Source organism: Coregonus lavaretus (genome assembly GCF_964263955.1).
Source record: "Coregonus lavaretus genome assembly, chromosome: 9".
In the NCBI taxonomy this organism is placed as follows: Eukaryota; Metazoa; Chordata; class Actinopteri; order Salmoniformes; family Salmonidae; genus Coregonus; species Coregonus lavaretus.
Window position 1 is genome coordinate 40,488,073 of NC_139996.1, and position 19,802 is coordinate 40,507,874.

Consider the following 19,802-nt stretch of genomic DNA (forward strand, 5'->3'; position numbering starts at 1 on the left):
TGTGTTAATTCACATGGAGATGTGGTGTGAGAACGAAAAATGACAGTGTTTAAGAGGTGGTGCAAACTCTACCAATAGATGGCTGGGTGGCTGGCTGAGTGTGTGTATGTGCATGCCATAGACGTGCGTCCATCCCATCAAGTGCGACTGTGCGTGCATGTGCGCGTGTGTGTATGTGCAGGGCCAAGAAGAGAGGTGAGAGGTCACATGACCAAGTCCCTTGCCCTGTAACCATAACCTTGATGGTGGAACAAGCCCAAGATTTACTGCAGGCGTAAAGGCATATTCTATAAACATTGACACACACACCAGCTGCCGAGCAGCCTCTCCAGGCCTCCTTCATCGCTCCCTGTGGCCGTGGCGTGTCTGTTCGGAGCACGGCTGCCATACCCCTTCACCTGCTCAGCCACTGTGACCTGTCTGTCAGCAGCACAGCCCCACAGGACACACAGACCAGGGCAAGCACACACACACACTTGCGCTGTTACACACACGCATGGCCTTAAACATTTACACATACACACATTACACCAATACACACACATACAGGAAACATGAGTACACAAACTCACACACCCCTCCCACCTCTGCAGCTGATTTGCCCAGCCAGGCACGATGAGTTAGCTTCAGTAAACATTTTAATTCCTGCTGGTTAAAACATCCTCATCATCTACAGTACCTTATCATCCCGTATCCTACTGACACCCAGCTTGTTGTATTTAACTGCATTAAACTAGGATTTACACTGTTGGACCATATCACTATGAAAAAATAAACAAAATCAAACTTTGCATCTAAACAAATATCACCTTTTAAACTGGATAATTTGCATTTTCTTCATGCCATTAAAAATAAAATCTAAATCAATGTCAAAACTAAAATGTATATTGTCTGGCTTACAGGACGGAATGAGCTGATAGCACGGTACATCAAGCTACGCACAGGGAAGACGCGGACAAGAAAGCAGGTGAGTTTCACGTAGCACCAATCCACTCCTGCTCTACATGTTCCGAGCCCTTTCTCCCGAACCATGTGCTCCCCTTACACAACCCACCCACCCCATGTCTGTCCAAGCTGTCTGTGCTCCAATCAGAGGCAAAAAAAAAGACAGAGAGAGAAGACCATAGCATAGCCATGACAGGGGGAAGTGATGCTGCCTTCACTCCTAAACTGTCCCCGAGCCCTAGCCCCCTTCTCACGCTGAAATGGGCCTCTGCTGAGTGATTTAGAGGGCCGGGGCCCAATGTGCAGATGCTATAGGATCAGATGACGGTGTGTTTTTTCACCACCTCACGTAGCACATAGCCCAGCCTCGTTAGGAGAGCAAGAAGCCGGCCAATACAGGATCTTTACGGCAGAGAGGACGCTGTATAGGGCTGGATGAGGCAGGGATTTGGAACCCTATCTGGGACATGGGATTTTATATGGAGTGACTGACTGACGTGTTGGCACGGACTGATGTTGCATTACATGGAGAGAGAGGGAGAGGGGTTTCATCTTTGAGCCCTTATGTGATGATGGGATGGGGGTAAAGAGGGAGAGGGGTTGGGGTTGACATTGAGTTGAGGAAGGGTCTAGCAATGGCCAGGGCCAAAGGTATATGGACACCTGCTTGTCGAACATCTCATTCCAAAATCATGGGCATTAATATGGAGTTGGTCCCCCCTTTGCTGCTACAACAATTTACGATTTCCCTTCATTGGAACTAAGGGGCCTAGCCCAACCCATGAAAAGCAGCCCCAGATCATTATTCCTCCTACACCAAACGTTATAGTTGGCACTATGCATTCGGGCAGGTAGCGTTCTCCTGGCATCCGTCAAACCCAGATTTGTCCGTCGGACTGCCAGATGGTGAAGCGTGATTCATCACTCCAGAGAACGCATTTCCACTGCTCCAGAGTCCAATGGCGGCGAGCTTTACACCACTCCAGCCGACGCTTGGCATTGTGCATGGTGATCTTAGGCTTGTGTGCGACTGCTCGGCCATGGAAACCCATTTCATGAAGCTCCCGATGAACAGTTCTTGTGCTGACGTTGCTTCCAGAGGCAGTTTGGAAATTCGGTAGTAAGTGTTGCAACCGAGGACAGACGCTATGTGCTTCAGCACTCGGCGGTCCCGTTCTGTGAGCTTGTGTGGCCTACCACTTCGTGGCTGAGCCGTTGTTGCTCCTAAACATTTCCACTTCACAATAACAGCACTTGCAGTTGACTGGGGCAGCTCTAGCAGGGCAGAAAGTTGACAAACTGACTTGTTGGTTAGGTGTCATCCTATGACGGTGCCACGTTGAAAGTCACTGCGCTCTTCAGTACGGGCCATTCTTCTGCCAATGTTTGTCTGTGGAGATTGCATAGCTCCGTGCTCGATTTTATACACCTGTCAGCAACGGGTGTGGCTTAAATAGCTGAATCCACTAATTTGAAGGGGGTGTCCACATACTTTTGTAGTGTAAATCAGTTTGTAAATATGTCATTCTTAATTAGTAAAAAAGCTGAAGAACATACGCACATCCAGGTGCTGACGTTGTAGGTGAGTTCATGGATGCTTGATGAAGACCTAATGGTTGAAACGTAATAATAAAATCACCTGGGAGCATGAGCAGCAGTGTGCAGCGTTTTCCTTTTTATTTTCCATTCTTAATGAGTGCCATGTTGGTACCAAAAGTTTCAAGACAACATTGCACTGTCGTAAGAATGAGAATATTAATATCATTGTTTGTCGGACATTTGGCGTCAACATGGAGATACAGACACATCTACCAAATACCTGATCTCCCTCCCTCCCTCTCCTCCAGGTGTCCAGTCACATCCAGGTGCTAGCGCGACGGAAGGCCCGGGAGATCCAGGTGAAGCTGAAGGTACGCTACGTGAGTCTCCCCCGTTTTTGGATCTTAAACTGTTGCGCTGCATTATGGATTTGCTCAATATAGTAATGGAATGGGTAGAAAAACAAATCAAACAGGTTCTTGGGTTTACTCCAGAGTGGCACAGTGGTCTAAGGCACTGCATCGCAGTGCTAGCTGTGCCACTAGAGATCCTGGTTCGAGTCCAGGCTCTGTCGCAGCCGGCCGCGACCGGGAGACCCATTGACGGTGCACAATTGGTCCAGCGTCGTCCAAGGTAGGGGAGGGTTTGGCCGGCAGGGATGTGGGTTCGTTTCCCACGGGGGGCCAGTATGAAAAAAACTAAAAAAATAAACATGTATGCATTCACTAACTGTAAGTCGCTCTGGATAAGAGCGTCTGCTAAATGATTAAAATGTACATGTAAATTCTGCAAGATCTACGTGGATCTGCCAATATGGAGGCGCAATTCAACCTTTTACGATTGCATTTAGAACAAAACACATCCAAATTCCAATCCTCCTCACCAATGTATGTCGGGCCACATACCATTGTAGGGACCTTGCTTTCAATGGGAATGTCTCAATGTCTACCATTCTACCCATTCCAATTCTATGACTGCTAAAGCACTAGCTATGCAGGTTATTTGGAGTACCATGCTGTTGGCTGATGTTTTTAAGGTGGGAAGTTAAAATGGAGGGTTGTTGGGGAGGCTGTGGTGGTGCTTGGCTGTAGCCATGATGTTGTTCCTTTAAAACCACAGAGCTGAGATCATCAGGAAAGCTTCCTATGGTCTTCATGTACCTTAACCCATGTTATTCTCTTCTCATTTTGACGTTTGATTCCATGAAAAAATAACTAAATATACCATGGCCTTTATCCATTAATCCGATATGGAATTTCTAATGGATTCCCATTCCTACATTTCAGTGAAAACAATATGGCGAGACAAAACAATGAGAAACCGAGAGAGTGGATTGTATTTAATAGCACCCCCTTCATTTGTATGAGTGTTTTATGGAATGCTCAGTACAGATGATGCATCTCTACAAATCACCACAGTCAATTTAAATATGCTCCAGCATTCCTGGCTTGAGGCTTGCTGTGCACAATATGAACAAATGCATTTGTCAGGATATAAATTAATGTTTGTATTGTTCCTTCCAGGCATTTCATTTGGTAAGTATTTCAATAAAAGTGTTCCTGTTTGGTGGGTGAAAGCTTTTCCCCTGAGCTTGCGTGTTTACGTTTCTCACCACAGACACACACGCATGCATGCAAGCACGCGCCCACACACACGCACACCAACTGACACAGCTCTCTGTCACCCTGGACGGCGGCCACTGGGCCTCAGCTGGCAAGGCCCGGCATTGGTCACAAGCCTCTGACAGCCCTTTTAAATAGGTCTTTCTTGTAACTGAGAACATTACCAGATGTACTCCCCATATTTCAGCTATGCCCTTGTGTTGGCCGGTTCTGGGAAAAAGAATGTGCCGGTTGGCCTTGCATAAAAGGGTTGGGCTGAGAGTGTTTGTAGTCCCAGATGAGTTGGAAACTGCTGAAGTAAACATGATGGACACGCACAGAACAATAACACTTTACCATAGACACTAGACAGGAATGACTCTGCCGTTTCTGGTAGCCACCGTGTCACCTTCTTATCGTTAACATTTAGCCGTGAACTAGCTTGATTAGCATTAGCATGGAGCTAGCCCTCTGATGTGCCCGGCCCAGCTCCCACTGTGACCTCTAGCAGAGACATAGACTGCTTGTCAACACTTCCGGCCTCTGCCAAGGCAATAAACCTTACTTTCGACTCCAGAGCCCTTGACTGCAATATCACCCAGCATCCCAGCCCAGCGCCGGATGATGCAACCTTTCTTTCACCCCTCTTTTCCCACCCAACTAACAACATAGTGGGGCTAGTGTTCCCAGGAAAACAGGTCGCTGACTAAAGTGGAAAGCGTGTGTGTCTGACCCCTGGGGCCTGCTGTGTGTGTCTGCAGGACCAGGCTGCCAAAGACAAGGCCCTCCAGAGCATGGCCACCATGTCCTCTGCCCAGATCATCTCCGCCACCGCCTTTCAGAACAAGATGGCTCTGCAGGGGCTGTCCAGGCCGCCGTACCCCACTGCCGGGGGGGTGAGAAGAGTGCATGGACAAACACACACACACACCCTGTCCTTGGGCAACACTGAGGGTCACATATAGAAGGAGAGGTGGTGTCATGTAGTGTGTGTAATAAAATATGTTTTCTTTTCTCCAGTTTTGGCATGGCGGTCTTCCAGGACAGCCTAGGGGTCCTGAAGAGTAAGTTACAACCCTGTGTGCGTGCCTGCCTGTCTGTCTGTCCTTCTGTTTGTCAAAAGGCATAGGCCTACTTCAATGGAATACATGGAAATCACAATCCGTCAACACTGAATATGACAGAGAAACATCTTAACAAGTTTATTTAAAAAGCACTTTAGTTGATGAAGCTGAGCCCCCAGTGTGTTTAAGCGTCAGCCAATTAGGTGTGTGTGTGTGTGCGAGGGGTCAGGTGGGTGAGGGTGTAATGTGTCTACTGCCTGTCTTGTCTCTCCAGTATTAAGCCCTTTTCCCAGCAGAGTTACGCCATGCAAGCGTCCAGCCTGCCCCCCATAACAGGTGGGTTTTCTCAGCTTCCCTCACATCCCCATGTGTCGACAGATGCTGTCACGGTCTACAAGTGATGAAATACACAAGATACTGATGAAGAGCTCCAACAAAGCTCAGAGAAACAGACAGAATGTAACAACATTTAAAAAAAAACTTCTTCTTCACCAGGCTATGAGAGCACGGCAGGCCTGTCCATGTCGCCGGGTACCCCCCCGTGGCAGGGGCGCAGTATCGCCAGCTCCAAGCTTCGCATGCTGGAGTTCTCCGCTTTCCTGGAGCAGCCTCAGGACCCAGAGACCGTGAGTAGTCACTTAGTAGCCCCTCGCCCTGCCTGATAAGCCTCTACATCCATATTCATCTCACGTAGGCTGCGTTGACACAGACAATTAGTGGGAAAAAAATCAGAATTGGGCTGCCTTTTTAAATGCAGCCTTAGTTAATACGACACTGCAAATTAATAAGCAACATTTCAGTTCTCATCAATGTAAAAGAGTGCGACAAAAAGCTTTAAATAAATATCTATGCTCACTTTCATCCAACAAGCCTTTTTCTAAAGGTGTTACTTCCTTCCTCAGGCCATGACTGCATCTTGACCATGAACTGAAGCAGCGCTCTGATAGTAATCAACATCTCTCTCTCCACTTTGTTTTGCAGTTTAACAAGCACCTGTTTGTGCACATCGGTCAGTCCAACCCCACCTTCAGTGACCCTTACCTGGAGGCAGTGGACATCCGGCAGATCTACGACAAGTTCCCTGAGAAGAAGGGAGGGATGAAGGAGTTGTTTGAGAAGGGGCCGCCCAACGCTTTCTTCCTCGTCAAGTTCTGGGTGAGTCAAAGCAGAATCAAAGCGAGGTGTGTGTTAGAGGCCGCATTGTAGTGTGTGAATGTGTGTGTGCATGCAGGTGTGTGTCTGTGTTCGTGTGTGTGTGTGTGTGTGTGTGTGTGTGTGTGTGTGTGTGTGTGTGTGTGTTTTGTTTAACTATCTTTGTAGGTACCAGATGTCCTTACAAGGATAGTAAAACAAGGAAAATTCAGACAAGTGGGGACAAATTTGCCAGTCCCCACGAGGAAAAATGCTATTTTAGGGTTAGGGTTACAATTAGGGTTAGAATTAAGGTTAGAGGTTACGGTTAGGGTTAGGTTTAGTTTTAGGGTTAGGGGTTAAGGTTAGGCTTAGGGTTAAGGTTAGGGTTAGATTTAGATTTAGATTTAGGGTTAGGGAAAATAGGATTTTGGATGGGAATTAATTATTTGGTCCCCACAAGGATAGCAATACAAAAGTGTGTGTGTGTGTGTGTCTTTCTGCTTTCTGAATAGAATCATATAAAGAGAGGTGAAGCAAAGAATCACTCCAATCACAAAAGGGGAGACTATTTGGTATGGTAAAGGTTTTTGTAGCACCTGTCAGCTGTTAATGACCTAAATGTGTTAAAGGCCCAATGCAGCCGTTTTTATATCAATATCAAATAATTTCTGAGTAACAATGAAGTACTTTACTGTCAGGGCCAGATGAAGAAATCATAGGCCCTGTGTCATTTTTTTTTGTCTGGTACTATATATATACAGTGAGGGAAAAACGTATTTGATCCCCTGCTGATTTTGTAAGTTTGTACACTGACAAAGAAATGATGAGTCTATCATTTTAATGGTAGGTTTATTTGAACAGTGAGAGACAGAATAACAACAAAAAAATCCAGAAAAAGCATGTCAAAAATGTTATAAATTGATTTGCATTTTAATTAGGGAATTAAGTATTTGACCCCCTCTCAATCAGAAAAATGTCTCGCTCCCAGGTGTTTTTTAAAAAATATATATTTATAAAACAAATTCACCTTTATTTAACCAGGTGTCTTTTATACAGGTAACGAGCTGAGATTAGGAGCACACTCTTAAAGGGAGTGCTCCTAATCTCAGTTTGTTACCTGTATAAAAGACACCTGTCCACAGAAGCAATCCATCAATCAGATTCCAAACTCTCCACCATGGCCAAGACCAAAGAGCTCTCCAAGGATGTCAGGGACAAGATTGTAGAACTACACAAGGCTGGAATGGGCTACAAGACCATCGCCAAGCAGCTTGGTGAGAAGGTGACAACAGTTGGTGTGATTATTCGCAAATGGAGGAAACACAAAATAACTGTCAATCTCCCTCTGCCTGGGGCTCCATGCAAGATCTCACCTCGTGGAGTTGCAATGATCATGAGAACGGTGAGGAATCAGCCCAGAACTACACGGGAGGATCTTGTCAATGATCTCAAGGCAGCTGGGACCATAGTCACCAAGAAAACAATTGGTAACACACTACGCCGTGAAGGACTGAAATCCTGCAGCGCCCACAAGTTCCCCCTGCTCAAGAAAGCACATATACATGCCCGTCTGAAGATTGCCAATGAACATCTGAATGATTCAGAGGAGAACTGGGTGAAAGTGTTGTGGTCAGATGAGACCAAAATGGAGCTCTTTGGCATCAACTCAACTCGCCGTGTTTGGAGGAGGAGGAATGCTGCCTATGACCCCAAGAACACTATCCCCACCGTCAAACATGGAGGTGGAAACATTATGCTTTGGGGGTGTTTTTCTGCTAAGGGCACAGGACAACTTCACCGCATCAAATGGACGATGGATGGGGCCATGTACCGTCAAATCTTGGGTGAGAACCTCCTTCCCTCAGCCAGGGCATTGAAAATGGGTTGTGGATGGGTATTCCAGCATGACCATGACCCAAAACACACGGCCAAGGCAACAAAGGAGTGGCTCAAGAAGAAGCACATTAAGGTCCTGGAGTGGCCTAGCCAGTCTCCAGACCTTAATCCCATAGAAAATCTGTGGAGGGAGCTGAAGGTTCGAGTTGCCAAACATTCATGACTTGGAGAAGATCTGCAAAGAGGAGTGGGAGAAAATCCCTCCTGAGATGTGTGCAAACCTGGTGGCCAACTACAAGAAACGTCTGACCTCTGTGATTGCCAACAAGGGTTTTGCCACCAAGTACTAAGTCATGTTTTGCAGAGGGGTCAAATACTTATTTCCCTCATTTAAAATGCAAATCAATTTATAAAAAATGTTGACATGCGTTTTTCTGGATTTTTTGTTTGTTATTCTGTCTCTCACTGTTCAAATACACCTACCATTAAAATTATAGACTGATCATTTCTTTGTCAGTGGGCAAACGTACAAAATCAGCAGGGGATCAAATACTTTTTTCCCTCACTGTGTGTGTATATATATATATATATATATATATATATATATATATATATATATATATATATATATATATATATAGTGGGCTCCAAAATTACTGGCACCCCTGACTCCAATGCACAAACAATACTTTAATTATATTGTTTATATTTTTTATAGAGAAACTCAAAATACCAACATGTGAGAAATACTGTACTTTATTAATGTTTCAATGGAACCAACCAAAATCATACAATTATTTAATACAAAATAAATGTCACCAAAATCAAGGTTTCATCATTATTGGCACTCCTCATTTAGTACTTAGTGCAACCACCTCTGGCAAGGATAACAGCATGGAGTCTTTTCCTGTAATGTTTGACAAGGTTAAGGAACACATTTGGAGGGATTTTGGCCCATTCTTCTATGCAGATCCTTTCAAGATCCTTCACATTCTTGGGTTTGCGCTTATCAACTGCCCTCTTCAACTCAGCCCACAGATTTTCTATTGGATTGAGGTCCGGCGACTGAGATGGCCATGGCAGAACATTGATTTTGTTGTCACAGAACCATTTCTGTGTGGATCTTGAGGTATGTTCTGGGTCATTGTCTTGTTGGAAAGTCCACCTACGGCCAAGTCCCAGCCTTCTACCAGAGGCAACCAGATTGTCAGCCAAAATTGCCTGAGACTTGGTGGAATTCATTATGCCATCAATCTTAACCAGTGCCTCTGGATCTCTGGAATTAAAACAGCCCCAAAACATCACTGACCCACCACCATATTTCACAGTGGGTATGAGGTGCCTCTCCTTGTATGCATCTCTGTTTTGACGCCAAACATGCCAATGCTGTATCTGACCAAAACGTTCAATTTTGGTCTCATCTGACCAGAGCACCTTCTTCCAGTCATAATTTAAATGACGGTTGGCAAACTCCAAGCGCTTGCGTCTGTGTCTTGGGGTCAGAAAGGGCTTTCTTCTGGCAACCCTTCCAAAGAGCCTGTGGTTGTGGAGGTGGCGTTTGATGGTGCTTTTTGAAACCTGGTGACCCAAAGACGCCACCAAGGCCTGCAATTCTTTCATAGTGATACTTGGGGATTTTGTTGCTTCTCTCACCATCCTCCTCCCTATCCTGGGGGGCAAAATGCATTTGCGTCCTCTACCCATGAGGTTTTCAACTGTTCCATATCTTTTTATTTTTTAAAATAATTGCCCTGCAAGTGCTCAGTGGTATATTCAATCGTTTGTGGATCTTCTTGTAGCCATTACCAGATTTATGAAGGTCTACAACCATCTGTCTCGTTTGAACTGCCAGTTCTTTTGTTTTCTTCTTGGTGTTAGATGACAAAGGGATATTGCATGCGTGTTACCTCATTTGTATACCCTAGTGAAACAGGAAGTGATGTAATGGCTCAATATAGTTCCTTTAAGACTTAGATAAACTTCAATAAGTGGAATTTAAATCCTGGTTTAATTTTGGTAGATGTTATTTACAATAATCTTTAAGGGTGCCATTAATTGTGAAACCTTGATTTGGAGGACATTGATTTTTAATTAAATCAATAAATGATTTTGGTGGGTTCCATTGGAACATTAATATAGTACAGTATTTCTCGCATGTTGGTATTTTGAGTTTCTCTATAAAAAATATAAACAATATAATTCAAGTATTGTTTGTGCATTGGAGTCAGGGATGCCAGTAATTTTGGAGCCCACTGTATATATATATATATACACAAACAGTATATATTACACAGTATATACAGTAAATATTATACATATATATATATATATATAATATTTACTGTACATGCTGTGTAATATATATACAGTGAGGGAAAAAAGTATTTGATCCCCTGCTGATTTTGTACGTTTGCCCACTGACAAAGACATGATCAGTCTATAATTTTAATGGTAGGTTTATTTGAACAGTGAGAGACAGAATAACAACAAAACAATCCAGAAAAACGCATGTCAAAAATGTTATAAATTGATTTGCATTTTAATGAGGGAAATAAGTATTTGACCCCTCTGCTAAACATGACTTAGTACTTGGTGGCAAAACCCTTGTTGGCAATCACAGAGGTCAGACATTTCTTGTAGTTGGCCACCAGGTTTGCACACATCTCAGGAGGGATTTTGTTCCACTCCTCTTTGCAGATCTTCTCCAAGTCATTAAGGTTTCGAGGCTGACGTTTGGCAACTCGAACCTTCAGCTCCCTCCACAGATTTTCTATGGGATTAAGGTCTGGAGACTGGCTAGGCCACTCCAGGACCTTAATGTGCTTCTTCTTGAGCCACTCCTTTGTTGCCTTGGCCGTGTGTTTTGGGTCATTGTCATGCTGGAATACCCATCCATGACCCATTTTCAATGCCCTGGCTAAGGGAAGGAGGTTCTCACCCAAGATTTGACGGTACATGGCCCCGTCCATCGTCCCTTTGATGCAGTGAAGTTGTCCTGTCCCCTTAGCAGAAAAACACCCCCAAAGCATGATGTGTCCACCTCCATGTTTGACGGTGGGGATGGTGTTCTTGGGGTCATAGGCAGCATTCCTCCTCCTTCAAACACAGCGAGTTGAGTTGATGCCAAAGAGCTCGATTTTGGTCTCATCTGACCACAACACTTTCACCCAGTTCTCCTCTGAATCATTCAGATGTTCATTGGCAAACTTCAGACGGCCCTGTATATGTGCTTTCTTGAGCAGGGGGACCTTGCGGGCGCTGCAGAATTTCAGTCCTTCACGGCGTAGTGTGTTACCAATTGTTTTCTTGGTGACTATGGTCCCAGCTGCCTTGAGATCATTGACAAGATCCTCCCGTGTAGTTCTGGGCTGATTCCTCACCGTTCTCATGATCATTGCAACTCCACGAGGTGAGATCTTGCATGGAGCCCCAGGCCGAGGGAGATTGACAGTTCTTTTGTGTTTCTTCCATTTGCGAATAATCACACCAACTGTTGTCACCTTCTCACCAAGCTGCTTGGCGATGGTCTTGTAGCCCATTCCAGCCTTGTGTAGGTCTACAATCTTGTCCCTGACATCCTTGGAGAGCTCTTTGGTCTTGGCCATGGTGGAGAGTTTGGAATCTGATTGATGGATTGCTTCTGTGGACAGGTGTCTTTTATACAGGTAACAAGCTGAGATTAGGAGTACTCCCTTTAAGAGTGTGCTCCTAATCTCAGCTCGTTACCTGTATAAAAGACACCTGGTTAAATAAAGGTGAATTTGTTTCCCTCATTAAAATGCAAATCAATTTATAACATTTTTGACATGCGTTTTTCTGGATTTTTTTGTTGTTATTCTGTCTCTCACTGTTCAAATAAACCTACCATTAAAATTATAGACTGATCATTTCTTTGTCAGTGGGCAAATGTGCAAAATCAGCAGGGGATCAAATACTTTTTTCCCTCACTGTATATATATATATACAGTGGGGAGAACAAGTATTTGATACACTGCCGATTTTGCAGGTTTTCCTACTTACAAAGCATGTAGAGGTCTGTAATTTTTATCATAGGTACACTTCAACTGTGAGAGACGGAATCTAAAACAAAAATCCAGAAAATCACATTGTATGATTTTTAAGTAATTAATTTGCATTTTATTGCATGACATAAGTATTTGATCACCTACCAACCAGTAAGAATTCCGGCTCTCACAGACCTGTTAGTTTTTCTTTAAGAAGCCCTCCTGTTCTCCACTCATTACCTGTATTAACTGCACCTGTTTGAACTCGTTACCTGTATAAAAGACACCTGTCCACACACTCAATCAAACAGACTCCAACCTCTCCACAATGGCCAAGACCAGAGAGCTGTGTAAGGACATCAGGGATAAAATTGTAGACCTGCACAAGGCTGGGATGGGCTGCAGGACAATAGGCAAGCAGCTTGGTGAGAAGGCAACAACTGTTGGCGCAATTATTAGAAAATGGAAGAAGTTCAAGATGACGGTCAATCACCCTCGGTCTGGGGCTCCATGCAAGATCTCACCTCGTGGGGCATCAATGATCATGAGGAAGGTGAGGGATCAGCCCAGAACTACACGGCAGGAACTGGTCAATGACCTGAAGAGAGCTGGGACCACAGTCTCAAAGAAAACCATTAGTAACACACTACGCCGTCATGGATTAAAATCCTGCAGCGTGCGCAAGGTCCCCCTGCTCAAGCCATCGCATGTCCAGGCCCGTCTGAAGTTTGCCAATGACCATCTGGATGATCCAGAGGAGGAATGGGAGAAGGTCATGTGGTCTGATGAGACAAAAATAGAGCTTTTTGGTCTAAACTCCACTCGCCGTGTTTGGAGGAAGAAGAAGGATGAGTACAACCCCAAGAACACCATCCCAACCGTGAATCATGGAGGTGGAAACATCATTCTTTGGGGATAATTTTCTGCAAAGGGGACAGGACGACTGCACCGTATTGAGGGGAGGATGGATGGGGCCATGTATCGCGAGATCTTGGCCAACAATCTCCTTCCCTCAGTAAGAGCATTGAAGATGGGTCGTGGCTGGGTCTTCCAGCATGACAACGACCCGAAACACACAGCCAGGGCAACTAAGGAGTGGCTCCGTAAGAAGCATCTCAAGGTCCTGGAGTGGCCTAGCCAGTCTCCAGACCTGAACCCAATAGAAAATCTTTGGAGGGAGCTGAAAGTCCGTATTGCCCAGCGACAGCCCCGAAACCTGAAGGATCTGGAGAAGGTCTGTATGGAGCAGTGGGCCAAAATCCCTGCTGCAGTGTGTGCAAACCTGGTCAAGACCTACAGGAAACGTATGATCTCTGTAATTGCAAACAAAGGTTTCTGTACCAAATATTAAGTTCTGCTTTTCTGATGTATCAAATACTTATGTCATGCAATAAAATGCAAATGAATTACTTTAAAATCATACAATGTGATTTTCTAGATTTTTGTTTTAGATTCCGTCTCTCACAGTTGAAGTGTACCTATGATAAAAATTACAGACCTCTACATGCTTTGTAAGTAGGAAAACCTGCAAAATCGGCAGTGTATCAAATACTTGTTCTCCCCACTGTATATATAATATTTATTGTATATACTGTGTAATATATACTGTTTGTATATTTTTTTATTTTTTTTATTTTGTATTTTTTTGCTGCCTCTTGGGCCTCCCACGGGCCTGGGCTTCAGCCCCGGTAAGCCCCTGCATTAAGCCGGCCCTGCTTACTGTAATAGATTTCCATTACAATTGACAAAAATAGCTTTTTAGCTAAATACTATTTCTTAAGCAAGCATTTTGCTAGGACTGTCTGGGAGTGGTCTGAGTGGGGAGGGGAAAACTGAAAACTAGCAATTTACCGCATGGTGATGTCACCATGGAAAGCCGCAACTCCCACCCATGCAAATCTGCTGATTAGAAGGTCCTGCGTAGATTGTATTTTCAACCAGGAACTATCAGGAAATAACACTGATTTTTAAAAAAAATCCACTTTTACAGCGTTAGTTTCATAAGGTGTTGTACAATATGATATAAAACACAGGAAAAACAGACTTTTGACAGCACTGGGCCTTTAACTGTGTTAGGATATCTTTAGCACTGGAGCTAAAGGAATTTATTAGCGATTTCTGTTTGAAACTAATTAAAAGTAATCTATTAAGACCTGGCTGTTTTCTGCCCGTGGGTATAGAGGGCACATTGTAGTGTGTGTGTGTGTGTGTGTGTGTGACGGCAGCCTTGGGCAGGAGAGTGGCAGGGCTGCTCTTTCACTGGAGAAATCTGAGCCTGGGCACCTGTCCACTCGCTATTAGGCTGAACCCACCCCACACGCATCCACTTATTTATAGATTTCCCCCCAACCAAGAGAGAGGGAATGTACAGAGTGTAGGGGATAGGGAGAGAAAGTCCTCTGTAGCTCAATTGGTAGAGCACGGCGCTTGTAGCGCCAGGGTAGTGGGTTCGATCCCCGGGACCGCCCATATGTAAAAATGTATGCACACATGACTGTAAGTCGCTTTGGATAAAAGCGTCTGCTAAATGGCATATTATATTATTATTATTATAGAAAGGAGAAGGGGGGGGGGTGTAAGAGAGGGAGAGCTTGTGTGAGAGAGTGAGAGAGATTGAATCCACTGTGTCCATCTCCTCTGACCACTTCTTTGCTCTGAATGTGCATAACTTGCTTCAGAAACACTATTTATACACGCTATATTCTACAGAATGAAGATTTTCAGAGCATGATTATCATGTTTCGAGTCACACCTTTACATCCCAACTCTACATTCCCAAAGATAGAATGTGCCCCCTAACGATCTCTCCCCCCAGTTGGCTTGTACATGAGGTGTTAGTCACCCTCACATGCTTCTCTCTGAGGCGTTATTTATTGTTGAGAGAGATAAAAGACATTGGAAAGTGACACCCATATCAAGCAGCCATCTCCACCCCTTGGAAGAAGCAGCTGCTGAGAGCCATGGCATTTGATGCAGGGGTAATGGGAAGGAGGGAGCAAGGGACCCAGCCGTATATCATGAAAGTGGGAGAGAAAGAGAAAGGGGAATGTGTCCAACAAGACATTCATCAGGGCAGCCTCTTACTTCCTTTCATTGCCCTGTTGGGCTCGAGCACCCATGATATATACAGCTAGCTCAGACTGACTGGAGAAAACAAGCCCATATGACTGCTGCTAGCACCAGATACATCACCACATCATATTATAGTAGGTCCGATTGTCCTAAGGGGCTCTCTAACCCTCATGGCACCCATGACAAAACACACAGACAAACAAATAAACAACCATCCATGCATCCAGCCAGCCAGCCACCCGGATCATGACTTGGGGGTGTCCTGAGGCTCCGGCTGGTTGTCATGGCGACGGTGACAGGCTGCTGGCCCATCTCCAAAGCTATGGCATTCTAGATTGAATTTCCAGCTCCACGGCCGGCCCAGCCTGCTCCCCGCAGCGCCCATGGCCCTGTCCTAACGGATTGTCTCGCGCCTTTGAAGTGCCCGGAGAATCCGATTTGAGACGGCCCTTGTAAATTGTTACACAGGAGCCCGGCCTGGCTGATCTAATCAGCCAATTGTGGGCTGTTGATTGTAATTGGATGAATTCCCTCGCAGGCCGTTAAGGAAGGGGGGAGCGCGGGTTCTGGGAGGGTCACTGAGCCCCGGGGATGAAGACAAATGAGAGAATTACAGGAGCAAGGGATGAAGACGAGGAGCGGGGCGATGAAGAGAGGCTGAGCGCTGTATTAATGGCCCATTAGGAGACAAGAGCCTGAGAGGGGAAAAGGTAAAGCCCTCTCAATGTCTGTCTGTCCTTATCTACCATGACAGAGATGACACCTCATCTAGATGTAAAATCAGATCTAGGATCAGATTACCCTGACCCAGATCCTTCCCTTAACCGTTAGGGTGGATGAAAATATGTCTGACCCAGTATCAGTGACTAGGGGCAGATTCTACTTTCTCAGACAGACAAGAGCTTGGATGCACCTGACGGAGAGAGAGGCCCAGACAGGACTAACGCCACAGCTAGACACACAGCATCTTGGGAATGCAGCGGCTGGATTGGCAGCCTAAGCTAAGTCAACACAGGCAACAGCAATAGATGCTGCTTGGCTTTGCAGAGATTCAGTCGCAGGCTTTGTTGAGCCGTCACACTGGGGTAATACGTTTTGGAAAGCCAACTAAGACACACACACAAACATACACACACTTGTTCCCTGCTCCTTGAAATGAAGTCTATTAAGAAGAACCTGGCATTACTGAAAGAAAGCTTGATGTATTACGACTGAAATAACATACAGGTTTCTCTTCAGATTTTTGATTGAACTGTCCGGAACTAAAAAGGTCTCTCCTCTTAAAGACTGGCAGGTTGCAGGTTGTTTGAACAATGCCTTATCGTATTGGTAAGACTGACAGGTTGTGTGTGGCCTGTGTGGACCTCCTCCTGTTTCAAAAAAAGGGGGAGGGACTGGCAGATTGTTGTTGACCGTGTGTGTGGTTCCTCTCTCTGCAGGCTGATCTGTTGTTGTTGACTGTGTGGTTCCTCTCTCTGCAGGCTGATCTGTTGTTGTTGACTGTGTGGTTCCTCTCTCTGCAGGCTGATCTGTTGTTGTTGACTGTGTGGTTCCTCTCTCTGCAGGCTGATCTGTTGTTGTTGACTGTGTGGTTCCTCTCTCTGCAGGCTGATCTGTTGTTGTTGACTGTGTGGTTCCTCTCTCTGCAGGCTGATCTGTTGTTGTTGACTGTGTGGTTCCTCTCTCTGCAGGCTGATCTGTTGTTGTTGACTGTGTGGTTCCTCTCTCTGCAGGCTGATCTGTTGTTGTTGACTGTGTGGTTCCTCTCTCTGCAGGCTGATCTGTTGTTGTTGACTGTGTGGTTCCTCACTCTGCAAGCTGATCTGTTGTTGTTGACTGTGTGGTTCCATTCTCTCTGTGCAGGCTGATCTGAGTGCCAACCTGCAGGACGACAGCAGTTTCTTCTACGGCGTGTCCAGTCAGTACGAGAGCTCTGAGAACATGATCATCACCTCCTCCACCAAAGTCTGCTCCTTCGGAAAGCAGGTGGTCGAGAAAGTAGAGGTGAGCGAAAAACAACGGATTGCTCCAGGTCTATGAATATGAATAGAGATATAGTAAATATACATACAGTATACACTGAGTGTGCAAAACATTAGGAACATCTTCCTAATATTGAGTTGCACCCCCTTTTGCCCTCAGAACAGACTCAATTTGTCGGGCATGGACTCTACAAGGTGTCGAAAGCGTTCCACAGGGATGCTGGCCCATGCTGACTCCAATGCTTCCCACAGTTGTGTCAAGTGCGCCTGGCACCTACTACCATACCCCGTTCAAAGGCACTTAAATCTTTTGTCTTGCCCATTCACCACCCAAAGGAGGCGACTCCAGGATGCTGACCTTCTAGGCAGAGTTGCAAAGAAAAAGCCATATCTCAGACTGGCCATTAAAAATAAAAGATTAAGATGGGCAGTCTGAGATATGGCTTTTTCTTTGTAACTCTGCCTAGAAGGTCAGCATCCCTGACTCGCCTCTTCACTGTTGACATTGAGACTGGTGTTTTGTAGGTACTATTTAATGAAGCTGCCAGTTGAGGACCTGTGAGGCGTCTGTTTCTCAAACTAGACACTAATGTATTTGTCCTCTTGCTCAGTTGTGCACCGGGGCCTCCCACTCCTCTTTCTATTCTGGTTAGAGCCAGTTTGTGCTGTTCTGTGACGGGAGTAGTACACAGCGTTGTACGAGATCTTCAGTTTCTTGGCAATTTCTCGCATGGAATAGCCTTCATTTCTCAGAACAAGAATAGACTGACGAGTTTCAGAAGAAAATTATTTGTTTCTAGTCATTTTGAGCCTGTAATCGAACCCACAATTGCTGATGCTCCAGATACTCAACTAGTCTCAAGAAGGCCAGTTTTATTGCTTCTTTAAGCAGCACAACAGTTTTCAGCTGTGCTAACATAAATGATCAATTAGCCTTTTAAAATGATAAACTTGGATTAGCAAACACAACGTGCCATTGGAACACAGGACTGATGGTTGCTGATAATGGGCCTCTGTACGCCTATGTAGATATTCCATTAAAAATCAGCCGTTTCCAGCTACAATAGCCATTTACAACATTAACAATGTCTACACTGTATTTCTGATCAATTTGATGTTATTTTAATGGACAAATAAATTGCTTTTCTTTCGAAAACAAGGACATTTCTAAGTGACCCCAAACTTTTGAACGGTAGTTTAGGTTTACAGTAGATAAATAAACAGAAATGGATATGGATTATGTCGAGATGATGGTCAACCAAGCTTTGTGTACAGTCCAGGATTGGCATAAAAATCTATGTTTTAGACCTGCTATCTCAACATTTGAGATCATGACTGTTCATGACCGTGATGATTACCACTCTGAGAATAAATGAATAACCCAACCAGTGGTTGGGATGGATTCAACTCACTACTCAACCATCTGTGGTCTAGAACAGACGGCCACAAGACACCACTTACACTCCTCCTCACCCTGACTCATTGGTCACGTCCCAAATGGCACCCTATTCCCTATGTAGTGCACTACTTTTGATCAGAGCCTTATGGGCCATGAACTATAATATAATGACATTCAACAGGGACATCAATTTGATTATGGTAGCCATTACCTACAGTATATGTTTAGTGCTATAGCTATCTTGCCATATATCAGGTAAATTATAAATGTATTACCTTGACTTTCATCTATGAAATAATATAATGTATTTTCAGTGTGACCATCTCTTGATATATTACACATATATCATATTTTGGATATATTGTGTCTCCCCAGACAGAATATGCGCGGTTTGAGAATGGGCGGTATGTGTTCAGAATCCACCGTTCCCCACTGTGTGAATACATGATCAACTTCATCCACAAGCTCAAACACCTGCCGGAGAAGTACATGATGAACAGTGTACTGGAGAACTTCACCATCCTACAGGTAAACAAGCACATGAACGCACACACACACACACGCACATTCTAAATATTTTATTTTAATCCACAAATCATAATTCATACAATAAGGATTCAAACATTTCTGGAGAGGGATAGCTGGACACCTAGGGAAACAGATAGCCAGTGGTGGAAAAAGTACCCAATTGTCATACTTGAGTAAAAGTAAAGATACCTTCATAGAAAATGACTCAAGTAAAAGTGAAAGTACCCCAGTAAAGTACTACTTGAGTAAAAGTCTAAAAGTATTTGGTTTTAAATATATACTGAACAAAAATATTAACGCAACATGCAACAATTTCTAAGATTTTACTGAGTTACAGTTAATATAAGGAAATTATGTCACGGATTCTGCCGAGGCTGCTCCCCCTCCTGGTACGAGCAGGCGTCGGCGGTCGCCGTCCCCGGAGTACTAGCTGCCACCGATCTATGTTTCTGTGTGTGATTGCTTTTGTCTGTCTGTCACACCTGTGTCCTATTGTGTATTCATCACCTGTCCTATAAGTTCCGTCCTTTTGCTTGGTAGGATTGTGTGTTGTTGTTCGCCTGTCGTGCTGCGTGTTTTGTTTCTTGTTTGCATTTTTGTGTTTTCGCATTTTAGCGTAAATGCTCGCCTCTTGTTTTTGAGGTCGTTTGTTTTCCGTTTCCTTTTGGAAATTTTGAGTAAACTCTGTTGGACTGAGC

General features: G+C 44.6%; 1 protein-coding gene across 1 annotated transcript in view; it reads left to right on the plus strand.

The window, feature by feature from the left end:
• The window catches only part of LOC311135071 (transcriptional enhancer factor TEF-3-like), a 45,268-nt gene that overhangs the window by 12,730 nt on the left and 12,736 nt on the right, over window positions 1–19,802 (plus strand). Inside the window, exons 3-11 of the mRNA XM_084168941.1 lie at window positions 903–967; window positions 2,793–2,864; window positions 4,847–4,981; window positions 5,106–5,149; window positions 5,424–5,485; window positions 5,645–5,775; window positions 6,131–6,304; window positions 17,059–17,199; window positions 18,952–19,104. Coding sequence (XP_084025067.1) covers window positions 903–967; window positions 2,793–2,864; window positions 4,847–4,981; window positions 5,106–5,149; window positions 5,424–5,485; window positions 5,645–5,775; window positions 6,131–6,304; window positions 17,059–17,199; window positions 18,952–19,104 — 977 coding nt within the window. The remainder of the gene's footprint in view (window positions 1–902; window positions 968–2,792; window positions 2,865–4,846; window positions 4,982–5,105; window positions 5,150–5,423; window positions 5,486–5,644; window positions 5,776–6,130; window positions 6,305–17,058; window positions 17,200–18,951; window positions 19,105–19,802) is intronic.